Source organism: Chlamydotis macqueenii, chromosome 9 (genome assembly GCF_036417535.1).
Source record: "Chlamydotis macqueenii isolate bChlMac1 chromosome 9, bChlMac1.mat, whole genome shotgun sequence".
NCBI lineage: Eukaryota > Metazoa > Chordata > Aves > Otidiformes > Otididae > Chlamydotis > Chlamydotis macqueenii.
Genome location: NC_141564.1, coordinates 27,758,700 through 27,773,206, shown reverse-complemented (window position 1 = coordinate 27,773,206; position 14,507 = coordinate 27,758,700). Strand labels below are relative to the sequence as shown.

The window sequence follows — 14,507 nt, the reverse complement described above, 5'->3', positions numbered from 1 at the left end:
CTGACTTGGGGTAGCCTCACAAAAACACCAAGCCAAGTCTCAGCCACTCTGCAGAGAGTACAAAAGCCCAAATAACACTGGTTAGAAATTGTCAGGCAGACTTATTGTCACACTTTAACCAATTATGCTTTTCCACAGCATTATGCAGCCGAACTGCTTCATGAATTAAATCCTGCTGTTTCTCCAGTTGTTTTACTCTGTGATTACAGCTGAATATGCATAGCTACAGATCTGACCTAAGTACACGTGACTTCTTGTACAGGACAAAAGGTCTGGCTGTTTTTTGAAAGGCCTGCTGTTTTGCACTGTGCAAAGCCAAAGCCAGACAGTTTCCCCACTTTCATGAGTCATCATTCCCTAAGCAACTAAACATCCATCCCAGTAACACAGACCCAGAGCTGTCTGAATGCTCAAGGCACAACCCAAGCATTCTTTCTATGCTCCTGTGAGTCATCAGAAAAGTAACTCAAGAGGGTTTACTCAATAGGAAAGTAGTAGTCAGAGAACAAAAAAATCTGAGCTCTATCCAAAGTGAGAAGGCTGATTTTAGAAGCAGTGGTATCATGGCATATTTTCTTTCTGTTTCCTCATGAGCTGATTTAGGCTCTGCACACGTAAGGCTTCTCTCATGATCTCATAAAAGCTGTCTGGGCTGCACGTTGTAACTGATTCCTTCCTATTACTTCGAATGAGATCACCAAGGAAATGGGTATGGTGGTAGTCAGGCAATTACACAATTTTCCTACCCGTTCTCTGCTGTGACTCTCCCCTGTTTCTCTCGCACCCCTTCTTGTTTTAGGAGGTTTCATTTTGAAGTCCTCAGTCTTTACTCTGAGGATCTTCTCGTATTTTCTGTTTTACTCCCTAATCACTACAGACACTTTAATCGAAATTAGTGGCAAACCTCCCTCTGCAGGCTCACAGGCATGCTCGTACCGTCCACACTGCGCCTTACAGACCAGAGAAAACAGCTAAATTAAAAGCAGGCACATCACATCCCCAGGATTGATTTTTTTTTAATCAGAAAACTCAGAGACCATGTAATAGGTTGAAATCTTACTTAGTAGTGGAAAATAACATCTGAAATACTGTTCATTCTGCAATGCAGCAATCCACATCGAGAGTTATTTTGTATTTAAACTGCACTCTGCAAATACCACATCAAGTTGTGTTTTTCTGGTGGCATACTATACTGCTAGAACAGGAAGCAACCATTTTATACTAAACATTAAGCAAGCCTGGCAACCAGTTTCTCAAATATCTTACCAAGTGTTGCAAGAACTGCTTTCCTGTTGCTGCCAATATCCATGGGTTGATGCCGAGCCCATTACCGAAAAGCCATGTTTACTCTGGATGAGTGACTTCTCTGCTAACTGAAATGAATTTAAAGAGAGAGTAGTAATGAGAGTAGTAACGTTGTGCATTAGTGCCACATGGATATGAGATTAAGTTTTAATTCTAATCTCTAGCCTGATCTTTTTGTCCATTGGAATTTCTAAAATTGTTTCAGTTCTGTAATTAGTTGTGTGTACCAGAATAACAAGTAACAATTATACAAGCATAAAGGAGGGAAAAAAAAAAAAAGAACAAAAAAGAACAAAAAACCAAAAACCCAAACACCAAAAAAAACCCCACAACTATAAGTTGTGTGGGAATTATACCCAATTCCATCGAGATCCTCTTTTCCTCCTCCAGTCACTCTACACTTAATTTAAACTTGCAGATCCTTTTTCAAACAGTGCTTCTTCACATACAAAGACACGGTACTGCACAACAGCAAGGAATTTTATGTGTGTATACACACGTGCACAGGCATATTCTCCTCCTTCCCATAGCAGGAAAAGATAGAGATAAACACAACAAGCAGAAACAGTATTAAAGACAGCTCTCGACTACTTCTATGTATTTATGTATGAAGAAACAGTATTGCAAGAAGTTGATACCCTGAGATTCTAAACAAACTCTTCCCATCTGCAAGTTCTTTTGTTGCCATGGATGTGCAATTTTGTTTTCACAGTTAACTTCTTTTTTTTCAGATCTGTATATTTACTGGGTACACTTGGCTGTGAGGACAGCCTGAGATACACCTCAAGTTTCTGGCTACCTTTAAAGACCACTCTCCTAGTCAGAAATAGTACTAAATATGCACTGACACCCACAGGAAATTCTTTTTCTCCCATAAACAGAAACTAACTTGCTTGTTTTCAAAGACAACATTAACTGCTAAATTCCCAAACTGAGCAATAACGGTAATCAGCCTCATTTATTTGAAATAAATGGCATGTCACATTTTGTTTTCCACTTGAAGAATGCTATTGCCAGTAGCATACTGACCTTGCCAGCAATGCCGTTGGCAGCATGCAACTGAGATTTACTTTGCCTTGTGATAAAACATTCACCGTAATATGCTACAAGCCACACTTCAGAGGTTCTTGCACAGGATTATAGAATACTGCGTCCAGGCTGCTTACTGGTGAAGTCAAATATTTCAGATTAATCTGTCACTGCTGACCAGAATTTGCACTATATTTTTTGAACACTGCTATGCCTGGGGGTCTGACGCGTGAGGTAAAAAACAGGACCTACACCCACATTTTCTTTTCTCATGGTACCACTGCCCTTTACTCTAAGGCCAGGAAAGCAGTGTTTCAGCATGGATAGAGAAAGAATCACTGACACCTGCTGGGTACTTTTAATACAAATCTTTATTTGTGAAATACAGGAGAAGTTCAGAAAAACCCTGGAAAGGACAAGTACCAACAGCAGAAGGACGTGGATCTGTTGGAGTGAGTCCAGAGGAGGCCATGAAGATGATCAGAGGGCTGGAGCAGCTCTCCTGTGAGGCCAGGCTGAGAGAGCTGGGGCTGCTCAGCCTGGAGAAGAGGAGGCTCCGGGGAGACCTTAGAGCAGCCTGCCAGTGCCTAAAGGGGGCTGCAGGAAAGATGGGGAAAAGCTCTTCAAGCAGGGCCTGCTGTGACAGGACAAGGGGTAACGGTTTCAAAATAGAAGGAAGCAGATTCAGACTTTGCATAAGGAAGAAATGTTTTCCAATGAGGGTGGTGGAACGCTGGCCCAGGTTGCCCAGAGAGGGGGTGGATGCCCCGTCCCTGGAAAGATTCAAGGTCAGGCTGAGCACCCTGATCTGGTTGGAGATGTCCCTGCTCCTTGCAAGGGGGTTGGACTGGATGGCCTGGAAAGGTCCCTTCCAACCCAAACTATTCTATGAGTCTATGGCACGTATCTGCCCTTGATCCACATTTTACTGCTGCTTTGTTTTTGCTCCAGCTGAGTGTTAATTTATATCCAGGCCAGACTAGATTGGGTGTGTGTTCATTCCAACATGGTCAAGAAAGTGCAACTTTACTGAGAAAGCAGCATAAAGTACAAAGCTGTTGTGTCGGGGGGGGGGGGAAGGCATCTTTAGTGACATGTGTTCAGGCAGTTGCCCACACTGCAATAAAATGAACCAAAGAAATTCAGGATGCATTTTGCCTCTAGATACAGGCAGGTTAGTGGAAAATCTGCATGTGACTCCAACAACAAAAGTTGGTCTGAAGTCAGTTAAATTGATGGCAACGGCACATTTTAATATGCATGGAATATAAAAAAACCCTACAGAATACTCAATATACCACACACATGCACCGACGTCAATACACTGTCAGGTTTCTAGCAAATGTATGTCTGTGGGAGGAACAAAAAGAAACACATATTAAGGGGAAGAATATTAATATTGTATCCAACTATAAGAGCTAAAATTAACCTGACCATACTTAGACAACCACAGCACGGATCTTTTATACTGCAGTTACAGCATGGAAGACAGGAGTGAGAAGACAGTAATAGATGTGAAAGAGCCCCAACATTCAACTATGTCAATTAAAAATGTGAAACACATTCTTAGCTATAATATGTGTGCAACATAAATCATATCTGGTTCATACCTTAAGCTATTGCAATTCCAACACTACCACGACAATACTGATTTTAACAACATGCTCTAACTGTTTACAAGACTCTAAAGAAATCTGGAGGAAATTCTTCTTCCTCACTCAAAAAAATTCCCACCTTCAAAAAACCCTTCAGATCTATCTGCAGGTTGTTAGCTATGTGCAATTTAATTCCTCTTTTCCTACTTTTATCCTACTTTTACTAACCAAGGCCAGGATGCTGCAGCTTTCATTACATATGGCATATTCTCAGTAGTCTATCAGCTGCTGTGAGCAAAATGCAAGGCTAAAGCAATACAGTTAAAACAAACAGTCCACCACAAAACTGCACCATCCTATGCATCAATGTTTTGGGCAACAGGAAAGTCCATAACCAGCAGGAGATTTGTATTTCAGTTATATCACCTATATAGTGCTGATGACCACATGTGCCATATGGGGGGAAAAAAGCCTTCCAGCTCCTGTGCAGACTAACTTCACTGTGACAGCTGAGGAATCAGCTGAAAGCACGCGGTCAACTACTACAACAGGGCTACAAAAAACTAAACCAACAACAACAGAGAGTTGTATGCTGAATTGTTACTTAAGAATACCTAAATAGCTACTGAGTAAGGCTCCAGTAGCATCAGTAACAACAGTGTTTCATCGGAGAAGTGTGGTTATAACTACAAATGGCTTACCTCCTCACGACTGCAGCACAATCCACATAGTCCTCCAAGAATGCCATTAATTATCTGTATGAAGCACAGAATGAACTCTATTCCTCCCAGAACAAGGAGGATGGAAAAGAGGGTGATGTTCCACTGCACGATGTTTTGAGGTTCCTGACATTCAGACCACTTGTTATACTCAAACAAGTACCTGTATGCAGCAATTAAAAGTATATTAACATTGTGACAGAGTGGGATGCTTGCCGTACACTAGAACCAGATTATGTCTAGTCTGTAACTGCACCAAGGATAATCACTTTAAGTGCAAATAGAAAATGAAATTGTTTATTCCATGTGAAGTTTGGTCTGTTTAAGAAAGTATTGAACTATCAAACATACATTTTTGTTAAGTCTTAATTCCTTTTAAAAAATATCTAAGCTATAAAGGCACAATCTTTTATCACTGATTAAAGTGAGACAAAAGCTCAAGAAAGCTGAGAGCAAAGCTATTTCGCAAAACAACCACAGAGCTTTTCAGGACTAGGCCTTTATCCTAAACACAGCAACTACTGATCTGGAGCAAATGGGTCACTCCCTCTCTTGTGCTGCTGTCTTTGAGCCCTCACATACCTACTCTGGAAGAGCCAAACACAGACCAAATTTAAAGGTATTGCAGTATTCTAGCTGCTACTCCTCACCCACATCTTGAGAACATCAGTACTGATGAGCCTTCAGGAAGGACTTGACTCAGTCCTTCATTCATAATTGTTGGGGGATGAAAGAGGAGGAATGCCCTCTCTTGGGAAAGATACAACTGGAATGTAAAATTCAAACTTTGCTGCAAAGGATCTTTGGCTTCTTAGTACTCAAACTGTCTCTAGTCTGGCCTCCGCCATAAACTGTTACGAGGTTGCCAACCACACAGGTACTGTAAAAGCTTGTCATGACTTAAACCAAATCCTCTTCCAGCCTACAGGATTTGTGGGGGTAAATGGGGAATAGCATACAACTCAGCTACATAGGCTTGGTTTGCTGGAGAACCCTAATTAGGGATAATTAAGAGCTTCTGGCCCTCCTCACCCTGCAGTGAACGAAGATCCTTAAAAACATTTTCTAGTTTCATTGACAAAGGTTCTATGCCATTGGCACTAACGAAGGTATTATGTCAGTTTACCCTGCCACAAAGTAACTTCAGAAGCAAGACTCACAAACCAGGTTCTTACACAAATAACAAGACAAATTTCATCACAACTGCTATTCACAGTTTGTAAATCCCTTAAAGTTCTAAAACTTTATGTTAGAGATGTTCATGGACATGAACAGTATATGGTATATAGATATTACCTATATATACGTATATACGTTCAGATCCCTTTTTGTAGGACAGAGGATTAATATTGCTTTGGTTTTAAACTATAGCAGCGTGGGTAACTGACGCCATCTGTTTAGCTCTTAGAGAGTGAGAAGCATAAACTTATGAATGGATCTTGGTATACGGTACCTGGATATTGCTAAAAGGTACTGAACTAAACACTGGGGGAAGATACAACACCCACATGAACAGACAACTTACCCTCCAGAAGATTCAGCGAAAGGATAGATCCAGTTTCTTTCTAGGTGAGTAAAACAATATGGTCCATGAGACAAGCCCAGCGCTGAAATGACTATACAGTATCCAGAACCAAGGATTCCAACAAAGGCTGCCAGAACCGAGGACAGCATCTGCACAGCAAACATAGATATGAACTTTTAACGGGGCCATCCTCTTGTCTTTGGGATTATCTGGGATGGGAGTGTAAAGGCTCACTTACCGCGCAGCTTTTCCCACTGTCCTCATGGCCAAAGCACCCACAGCAGTCATCATTGTGAAGCCCAATGAATACTGCAGCTGGAATGAGTACCTAGGTAGGGAGCAAACAAACCACACTCTTCTGTTTTGCTGCATAGGCAGGGCAGATAAAACACAGTCCTCGCATCGCACTCATTTATCCTACTTCTTGGCAGGGGCATTGTGGGGCTTGAGCCTGTATGGATTATTCAGTCTTACTCCTATTTAACGCAGTAGGCATCTCGCTACTGGTATCAGTAGCGCCAACACTAGGACAGGTATATTTCTATTTCTGCTTTGTGTATACACAGGACTTAAATGCATAAAGAGCCAGTTGATAAAGTGCCTGCTGTGGTACTGCTGCAATTTAAAGCACTTAAATTTTAAAAGTTTTTGTTCACATTAAAGGCTGTATCCTGCAAATAAAATGCATTCACTTTCTGCCAATTGAGGACTACAAGGTAAGTCACTCACAATTATTTTGTTAAAAAACAGCTACTACCAACATATTAGTTACTAAAGAGTAGTCATCACTGCCTCTGTGACAAACAAGTCTGACTAAAGTAGAAAGTCTAGGAATATTTTGCCCAGTTGAGGCAAACACCTTATTACAGACATCTAGCTTTTTCTAAGTTTTCACAACCAGTTTCCAGTGATAGAAGTGCAAAGTTACAAAGCAGAAGCTATGTGTAAGAAACGCAAGTCATCCATACTCCAGAGCTTTTAGCATAAAATCCAGAAGGAGCAAAGTTGATTAAGCAGAGTATCCTCCCCATAGCACTAAACAGGACTTAATAACAGTTTGCACTTATAAAGGTTCTACACCTAGGAGTATGCTGGAAAACCATAAAGAAAGAGCAAGTTGTTATCTGCAGACTGCACAGATTTGCTTAATGAGACACTAAAATAAAACAGTTGAACAGTTACATACTTGCCAGCCCTTTCTCAAACCTATTGCTGAGCCCCAGTGCTGTAGGTCCAGAAGAGGCTGTACAAGTGTGCTCCAGGAGTAGCTCCATTGACTTAACTTGCATTATTCTGTGTGTAAAGCCCAATCTTTGCAAATCCCAGTCTAGGTTCCAATGGAGCTGTAACAGAGCTGTAAGCACCTCTCACAAGACAGAGGGCCTTATCATGCAATCATTTTCAACCTGTGATTTGCAGACACCTTGAGATCTGTAGCTTGCTTCTAAGAGGAATTTAAAAGCAAATGAAAAAGGAAGCCTGGATTCAAGCAACTTAAATATGCTATGGTGTGATCCACAAAATTGAAAATGTAGAAAATAGCTTTAGATTAACAATGTCCTACAATGAACACACTCAATTCTTCATCCTTTGCTGTTAATTGAATGCAAAGCCTTGATAACTGCCACTCAATTCCTCTGAATAAAGAGCTACGGCAAAGAAATAACTCCCAGCATCTCAGATAACAGAAATTAAGGAATTGTAGCTAAATGCTAGTTACCTAGTAACATTTAAAAGGAGAGTAGTTCCATAGCCAAAATGTAAGATTTAACCCTTCACGCAAACCGTGACCTGCTGAGAGGCTTGGTTCCAGTTTTGTATTTGGATTCCGCAACCTACACCCTATGACTTTCTCAGCTCTAAAGTGACATAAAGTTGCAGATAAGATAATCAATAGTAACTAATAATACCTATGGGGAAATATAGCTAATTTATTTTGATAGAACTCCAGAGATTCCTGCTGACAAGACATTTGATCAATAAGTTAATGTAACTGGTAAAGAAACTGCAATGCCAAGTAGCTCCAAAATAAACTTGAAAGAAATCACTAGCTAATTACTTACCAAAAAGCCTCCACCTAGAATGCCATGAAGGCACTCCACGTATTTGCCGAGACGATGCTCTGAAGCAAATCTTGTTTCGCCATTGGGAAAATAAAGTAAAATGTTGGCCACAATGCTGAGCAAGGCAAGAATGAGCAACTTATAACCAATACATCTAGTGCACCTTCCAAAACACATGTCCTCAGCTTTACAAATCCTTCTTTCTCTAGTCCAATCCAATCTATCTCATACCTGTCCACACCTAGAAGATCAGCCTTTATTCTCACTTCCTTAAATACTCATGGTTACCTAGCTACCTAGATGATGTTTACACCTCTTCATAACTACCATTCCCAATTGCAGAGTGAGTGAACAGGGATGGCAGAAGGCCACCACCCTTTTTAAAAGCAGTAATTGTCAAACCAAATGCAATCAAGGAAATATTGAATACTAGGTAATTTCGCTCTAATACACGATGCTTGAAGTGATCACCAGTGAACATGAACAGACATGAACAACAGGCTTAAACCACAACACAAGTGCTATTAGCAACTGAAGGAAAAAAAGTTTTGTTTTCTTTGTTAGAAGCAGCTTTGATTTTCAGGTTTATAGACTGATTCAGAACAACCTGAAGCCAGGGAAAGACTCAGCCGACTTCAACAGTATTGAGTCAGAGTTTTGGGTATAAATAGAATAAGGTCTACAGCAATGAGTAGTATGTAGAGCAACCTCTTGCTTTGCTGCCCTGTTGATGGAATAAGAGCAAACCTCAGCAGTAAATAGGTTGGAAAATAAACAAAATGGACAGGTAGTCTTCTAAGGAGTGTCCTTGTTCTTGCCATTTTAAGACAAGCTGAATTTATATTAACCTTCATGTTTCTATAACACAAAAAAGAAAAACCCCAAATAGAGAGAAATGTGTTATATCAGGGGTTTCCAAACTGTGTTACACGTACCAGTAACATTAGTTTGTGCAGTAAATGGAGATACAAAGTGACTCGGAAAAATTAACATTTAGCCTTCTCTCTTTTCCCTCATTCAAGTCCTGCTAAAACAGCCCAAAAGTTCCTTCTTCACATACATACAGCTCAACACAGAGGGATGAGCTACCATGCCCACTACTACCACAGGACAGAAGATAACTAAGAAATGCACAGGCCCAAACTAGATCCAGGAGGTGCTGCTGCTGCCATCATCATAGTACAATGTAATTTTCATTGTAGCTAGACAAGCTGAGTTTGGGAATGTACAGGATATTGGAAGATACTGGTGAGATTTTTTAAGTTATTTAAGGTGAAAAATACTTATTCAGGTGTTTTGGTTTGGGAGGAGGGTGTGCGTCTTATTTTTTTTAACAGCTAAACAACACTGAAAACAGAAGTCCAAATCAAACCCATAGTATTCTTGCAAGTGACATGAGTAACACTTCAGCTGAGAAAGAGAGCACAAGCGAGCAAAGAGAAAAGGTGGCGGGGTGGGGGAAAGCAGTCTTGCGCAGGTGTGGTTTTGTGATGTAACTTCTCCGCGTATTGTAGCTGTTGACCTTGGAGACTTCCTTCATTATGAGAAACATCCTGCAATTGTAGAAACATAGGCTTACCATTATTGTGCACTTCACCTCTGATGACTAAAACAAGCATAAGCATCATCCTGCAAGTTTCCTCTGCAGAAGGAGATGGCTGCTTGACTGAAAACTCCCTTTATTGTGTTGTGCTAAGAAAACCAAACCACTCCCCTCCAAAATACACCAACCAACACCCTCCCCACCTCAACCACCACACCGTACATATGGCCACTGGGAAGTAAATTTAAAATCTGTTCTATTTATAACCTGTATATTTGTTTTCTAAACATTTGATTTGAAATACAATTTCACATTATCAATAACTTCCTATATTTAAAATAAATTCTGTACATTATCAAGCATGCGGGGCATTTCATCGGCACTGCAGTCTGCAGTTACTACCACTCCCAAACAATACAACAGTAGTTCAGATCATTCTCCTGCGTAATCTTATAGGTCACAAAAATCTTGAGTTTGTTTACTTCATAAATCCTAATTTTACTGCTTAGTAAAGTGAGCAGTGGTGGATTTTTGGAATGCGTCGTGGGCATGTTGAGTTTTAAATTATGAAACTGACCCACACACATGTGGTAGCCAAAGATGAGCTTCTCATCAACCTGAGGAATAGCGGGTCCCAAACCGCAGCTTGTAACACGCTCCAGCACCACAAGACAGCAGAATTTACAGTAGTGTAAACAAAACCAAAATTGTGTTTTGAGTCTTTTATACACAAACGACAGTGTTTGCACATAGGGAGGCAAGATAATTGCTTACTCACTCACAGATGCTTGCCCATGGGAAACTCCACTATTTCCCTCTTACAGGACTATTCCTGTAGCTCTGATGCCTGTCCTGGACAAAGAACACATATTAAAAGCAATCAATCACCTAATGTTATTAGAGACAATAAAAGTCTAATTCTGGGCTAAAGCCTAACTTTAGACTGTTGGTCTAGTCCTCAGTGCTGACTGAGAAGCACCTACTGCAGTGTCGTACAGGAAGAAGAAGACAACCAAAGGGACAGTGAAGCAATTTTGGTAGCACACTCTAAGGTCCAGCACTACTACTACTCTCCTACTCTAAGGTAGGACCACTATGAAAGACTTCCATATCCTCTCCTGGCAAAAGGCAACTGGTTTAAAAACAATTACAGCATCTGGCTTGTATCCCCAAATTATCAGTTCTGCAGGATAAAGTTTGTCAGCAGGACAGTGCTACACGGAGCAGACATTGACCCTTTATGCCAGAGAAACGGCTAAAATTACGTGACTTATCCAATTACTGAGGGCAAGCCTAATTTCAAATGGGGTCCAAGGATCCAGGAGCCCCTCTATAAAATAAAAAAAAAAACAAAACACCTCAACAGTCTTTGTTGCTTCGGCTCTCCTATCGCAGCAGCAGGACAGAAGCCTGCTTCTTTCACAAAATAAAGACGTTAGAGACTAGTGTTTCCTGATGCCAAAAAGTGAGAGATCTCAAACAGCAGAAGAGCTCTTTACATTCAGCCTCTGAAAAGCTGAGCATTCTCCAGCTTTCTGTACCTGCTCCTCAACCAGCAGGACAGGCGTAACAGAAACTACTTTCTCTAGCTCAGCGGTGTATTGGAAATCCTTGCTATATTTTTGGACAAGTCCTAAGTCTACCTATTGTAAAGAGTAGCAGTTTATCAAAAACTGTCAAAGCTATCACAACTTGCAAAGCTACCATGCTTGCAGAGAGGGGACAAAAACTCCCAAACCACAAAATTTTAATCAAGAAAAAGAAAACTGAAGTATCACATTTATCCTACAAAAGCAAATTACTCCAGCTACAACCACATCAGGCACCTCTGCCCTAAGCCAGATTCCCAAAGTGATTCATCATAATCAAAAAATGAAACTGAGTTGCAATAGCAAAGAAAAGTGCCATACAAAAAAAGGAGATCTCTGCACTCCACTAGTAATGGCCACAGAAATCCTGGAAACACCCATATCCCGCTACTGAGGAGGAAATCAAGAGGGAGATGGATATCTGCAAGATAGATACAGAAGTGGTTAGAGCCAGACCCATCATGTCAGAGTCAGCACGCTGTCAAGAACAGGGTCACGCAGACTAGGCTGTTTCCCTCACTGGGCATGTCCCCGTATTTGAACTTGTTGCACAAGTATGCTGTAAGGCTCCTGTGCTCTGAGGATGTCACAGAACCCTCCTTCCTTAGCTCTCTGGCACACGGTCAGGACAGTCTCTCTGCTATTTCCTTCACGGAAATGAGATTTTTATAGCTCCCAAATCCCCAGCATTAATCTTGCTAACCCTCCCTAAACAGAATGTTGCTCTCTTTTTACTATTTTAGCATCTAAAGAAGTTCTCATTCCTTATAACCAGACAAAGGATAAAACATTTGCAAGAAACATTTCTGCCACCAGTGTTTACTGAGCAAATATAAGCAACCTTCTGATTTAAAGATGTCAGAAAGATGGAAAGAAAGATGTTGCTCTAGTGAGAAGTATGACGTGTTTCTTCCCAATAGTTCCTTCTAACACCTCTCATGGCCAGTTCTACTGCTTTACACTGCCTTATAGCCACCCCTAGATGTGGTTTGCTAAAAGACACAACAGTGATCAAGAGACACAGCTGAAACAGACACATGACAAATGTCTTCCAATTACCTTGAAAACAATCTAAAGAAGAAAAAAAAAAATCAAAAAGCCTTGAAGAAAATACATTTTTTTTTACATTATAAAAACTGGTCAGATGTGAATCAAGAAGGCTTTACTAATATTGACATTTGGACACATTACGGTAGAACTTCTACCAGAGCGTTTCTCATTGTAACTTTTCTTGCAAAACTTCTGGTCCCATCCACCAGCAGCAAAAGGTTAATGGGAGGGAATTACCTCTTGTGGAAGCACTGGCAGAGTGTGGTGACTGCATGGCATCTGTAGATGAGATACCACCTGGGAAATGACAGCCTGGGCTGCACAGATGCATTTGGAAAGATGGCAACACAACAAATGTCTACTGGAGTACTGCGTCCAGCTCTGGAGCCCCCAACATGAGAAGGACACGGACCTGTTGGAGTGAGTCCAGAGGAGGCCACGAAGATGATCAGAGGGCTGGAGCAGCTCTCCTGTGAGGCCAGGCTGAGAGAGCTGGGGCTGTTCAGCCTGGAGAAGAGGAGGGTCCGGGGAGACCTTAGAGAGGCTCCCAGTGCCTAAAGGGGGCTGTGTGTGAGGAAAGATGGGGAGAGACTCTTCAGCAGGGCCTGTTGTGACAGGACAAGGGGTAACGGTTTCAAACTAGAGGGAGGCAGATTCAGATTGGATATTAGGAAGAAATTTTTTACAGTGAGGGTGGTGGAACCTCGCCCGGGTTGCCCAGAGAGGTGGTGGATGCCCCATCCCTGGAAACATTCCAGGCCAGGTTGGCCGGGGCTCTGAGCACCCTGATCCGGTTGGAGATGTCCGTGCTCCTTGCAGGGGGGTTGGACTGGATGGCCTTTGAAGGTCCCTTCCAACCCAAACCCTTCTATGACACAGGTTATGAACTCACACTGGTACTCCCTTATAAGCTACTGTCATTTGTTCTTCCCTTACTGTTCAGCAGGTTACTGCTCACAGCAGCAAATACTAGCTCAGAAAACTGCTGGGAACGTTTGATGAAAGTGCAGTCACCTGTTATCTAAACTAAGGGAAGCCTCTTGGCCAGCTGTTCAGACAGAGCTCCCAGTGACCTTTGGAACACCCGTGACTTCCCTTTAATCCAATGCAGAAACACCGTCCTTGCTACCATCCATTTCTCAATGTCCAAGTGATGCATTGCTCATGTTTTCCAGCCATTGTCCACAAAAACACTATACAGCTATGCTGTAACTATAATTGTCCTCAGGCACGCCACCTCACAAGTGCACATCGATCAGCAAACTCCACCTAGACAGTCACAAGAGGAGACTGCTCCCCTGAAGTCCTTAGTGTCTATGGTCTCCTGGCCACAGCCAGAAAGAAGTTTCCCGATTGCCTTCATTAATTACAGGACAGCTCCTCGGACAAATTCATGAACTACCGAGGGGGAGCAGCCACCTGTTGCCATGAGACGGATCACTGAGCATGAAATCCATCACTCCTTACACAGCTATAACACACATGCATACGCTTGCTTGCTATCTCTGCCAGCACCTTGAGACAGAAAGCTGATCTGAACCGTAGAGGTCAGCTTGAAGCAAGCACTCACAGTTTTATGTAACAACACACATTGACACATGTAGAGAAGATTTAATTTATTAGTAATAATGCTGACCTAAGAAGGAATCAGCAATGACACAACAACAGTAGTTTTGACGCTTAACCAACCAGCTTGGAAATGCAAAAGCTTACGATCAGGGCAGAGCTACCACTAAGTGCGCATACAGAGATTCCTCTCTAAAGAAAAGCCCATAAACCTTACTTAAGAACAACTATTACTCACCCTAGACTTGCTGCTGTAACATCATTCCACAACCAAATAAACCACTTCAAAAAACTGTCTTCTGGTGACATATAAGAACCATAAGAATGTGGCCTGCTTCGTTACTTCTTGCAACAATGTTATTATTATAAAAGTAGGACATAAGACAAATTCTATTTCTGCCACAGTCCGTGAGCAAAGTCTTGGCCATGCAAAATGACCAACAGAATTTTGGTCATTTCCCTTGGACTACAGTATTTACACACAGGCTTGCATCTATGTGTCTAGTCTATCCCTAAAATGGTG

The 14,507-nt window shown here is 41.6% G+C and overlaps 1 protein-coding gene across 1 annotated transcript in view; it reads right to left on the bottom strand.

Annotated features, from left to right (window-relative positions):
• Positions 1-1,262: 1,262 nt before the first annotated feature.
• Positions 1,263-14,507, bottom strand: part of LOC104485860 (uncharacterized) — a 48,300-nt gene continuing 35,055 nt past the window's right edge. The window contains exons 3-6 of the mRNA XM_086754162.1: positions 6,412-6,501; positions 6,174-6,322; positions 4,631-4,811; positions 1,263-1,373 (exon numbers count right to left, since the gene is read on the bottom strand). Of these exons, the coding sequence (XP_086610288.1) occupies positions 1,263-1,373; positions 4,631-4,811; positions 6,174-6,322; positions 6,412-6,501 (531 nt within the window). The remainder of the gene's footprint in view (positions 1,374-4,630; positions 4,812-6,173; positions 6,323-6,411; positions 6,502-14,507) is intronic.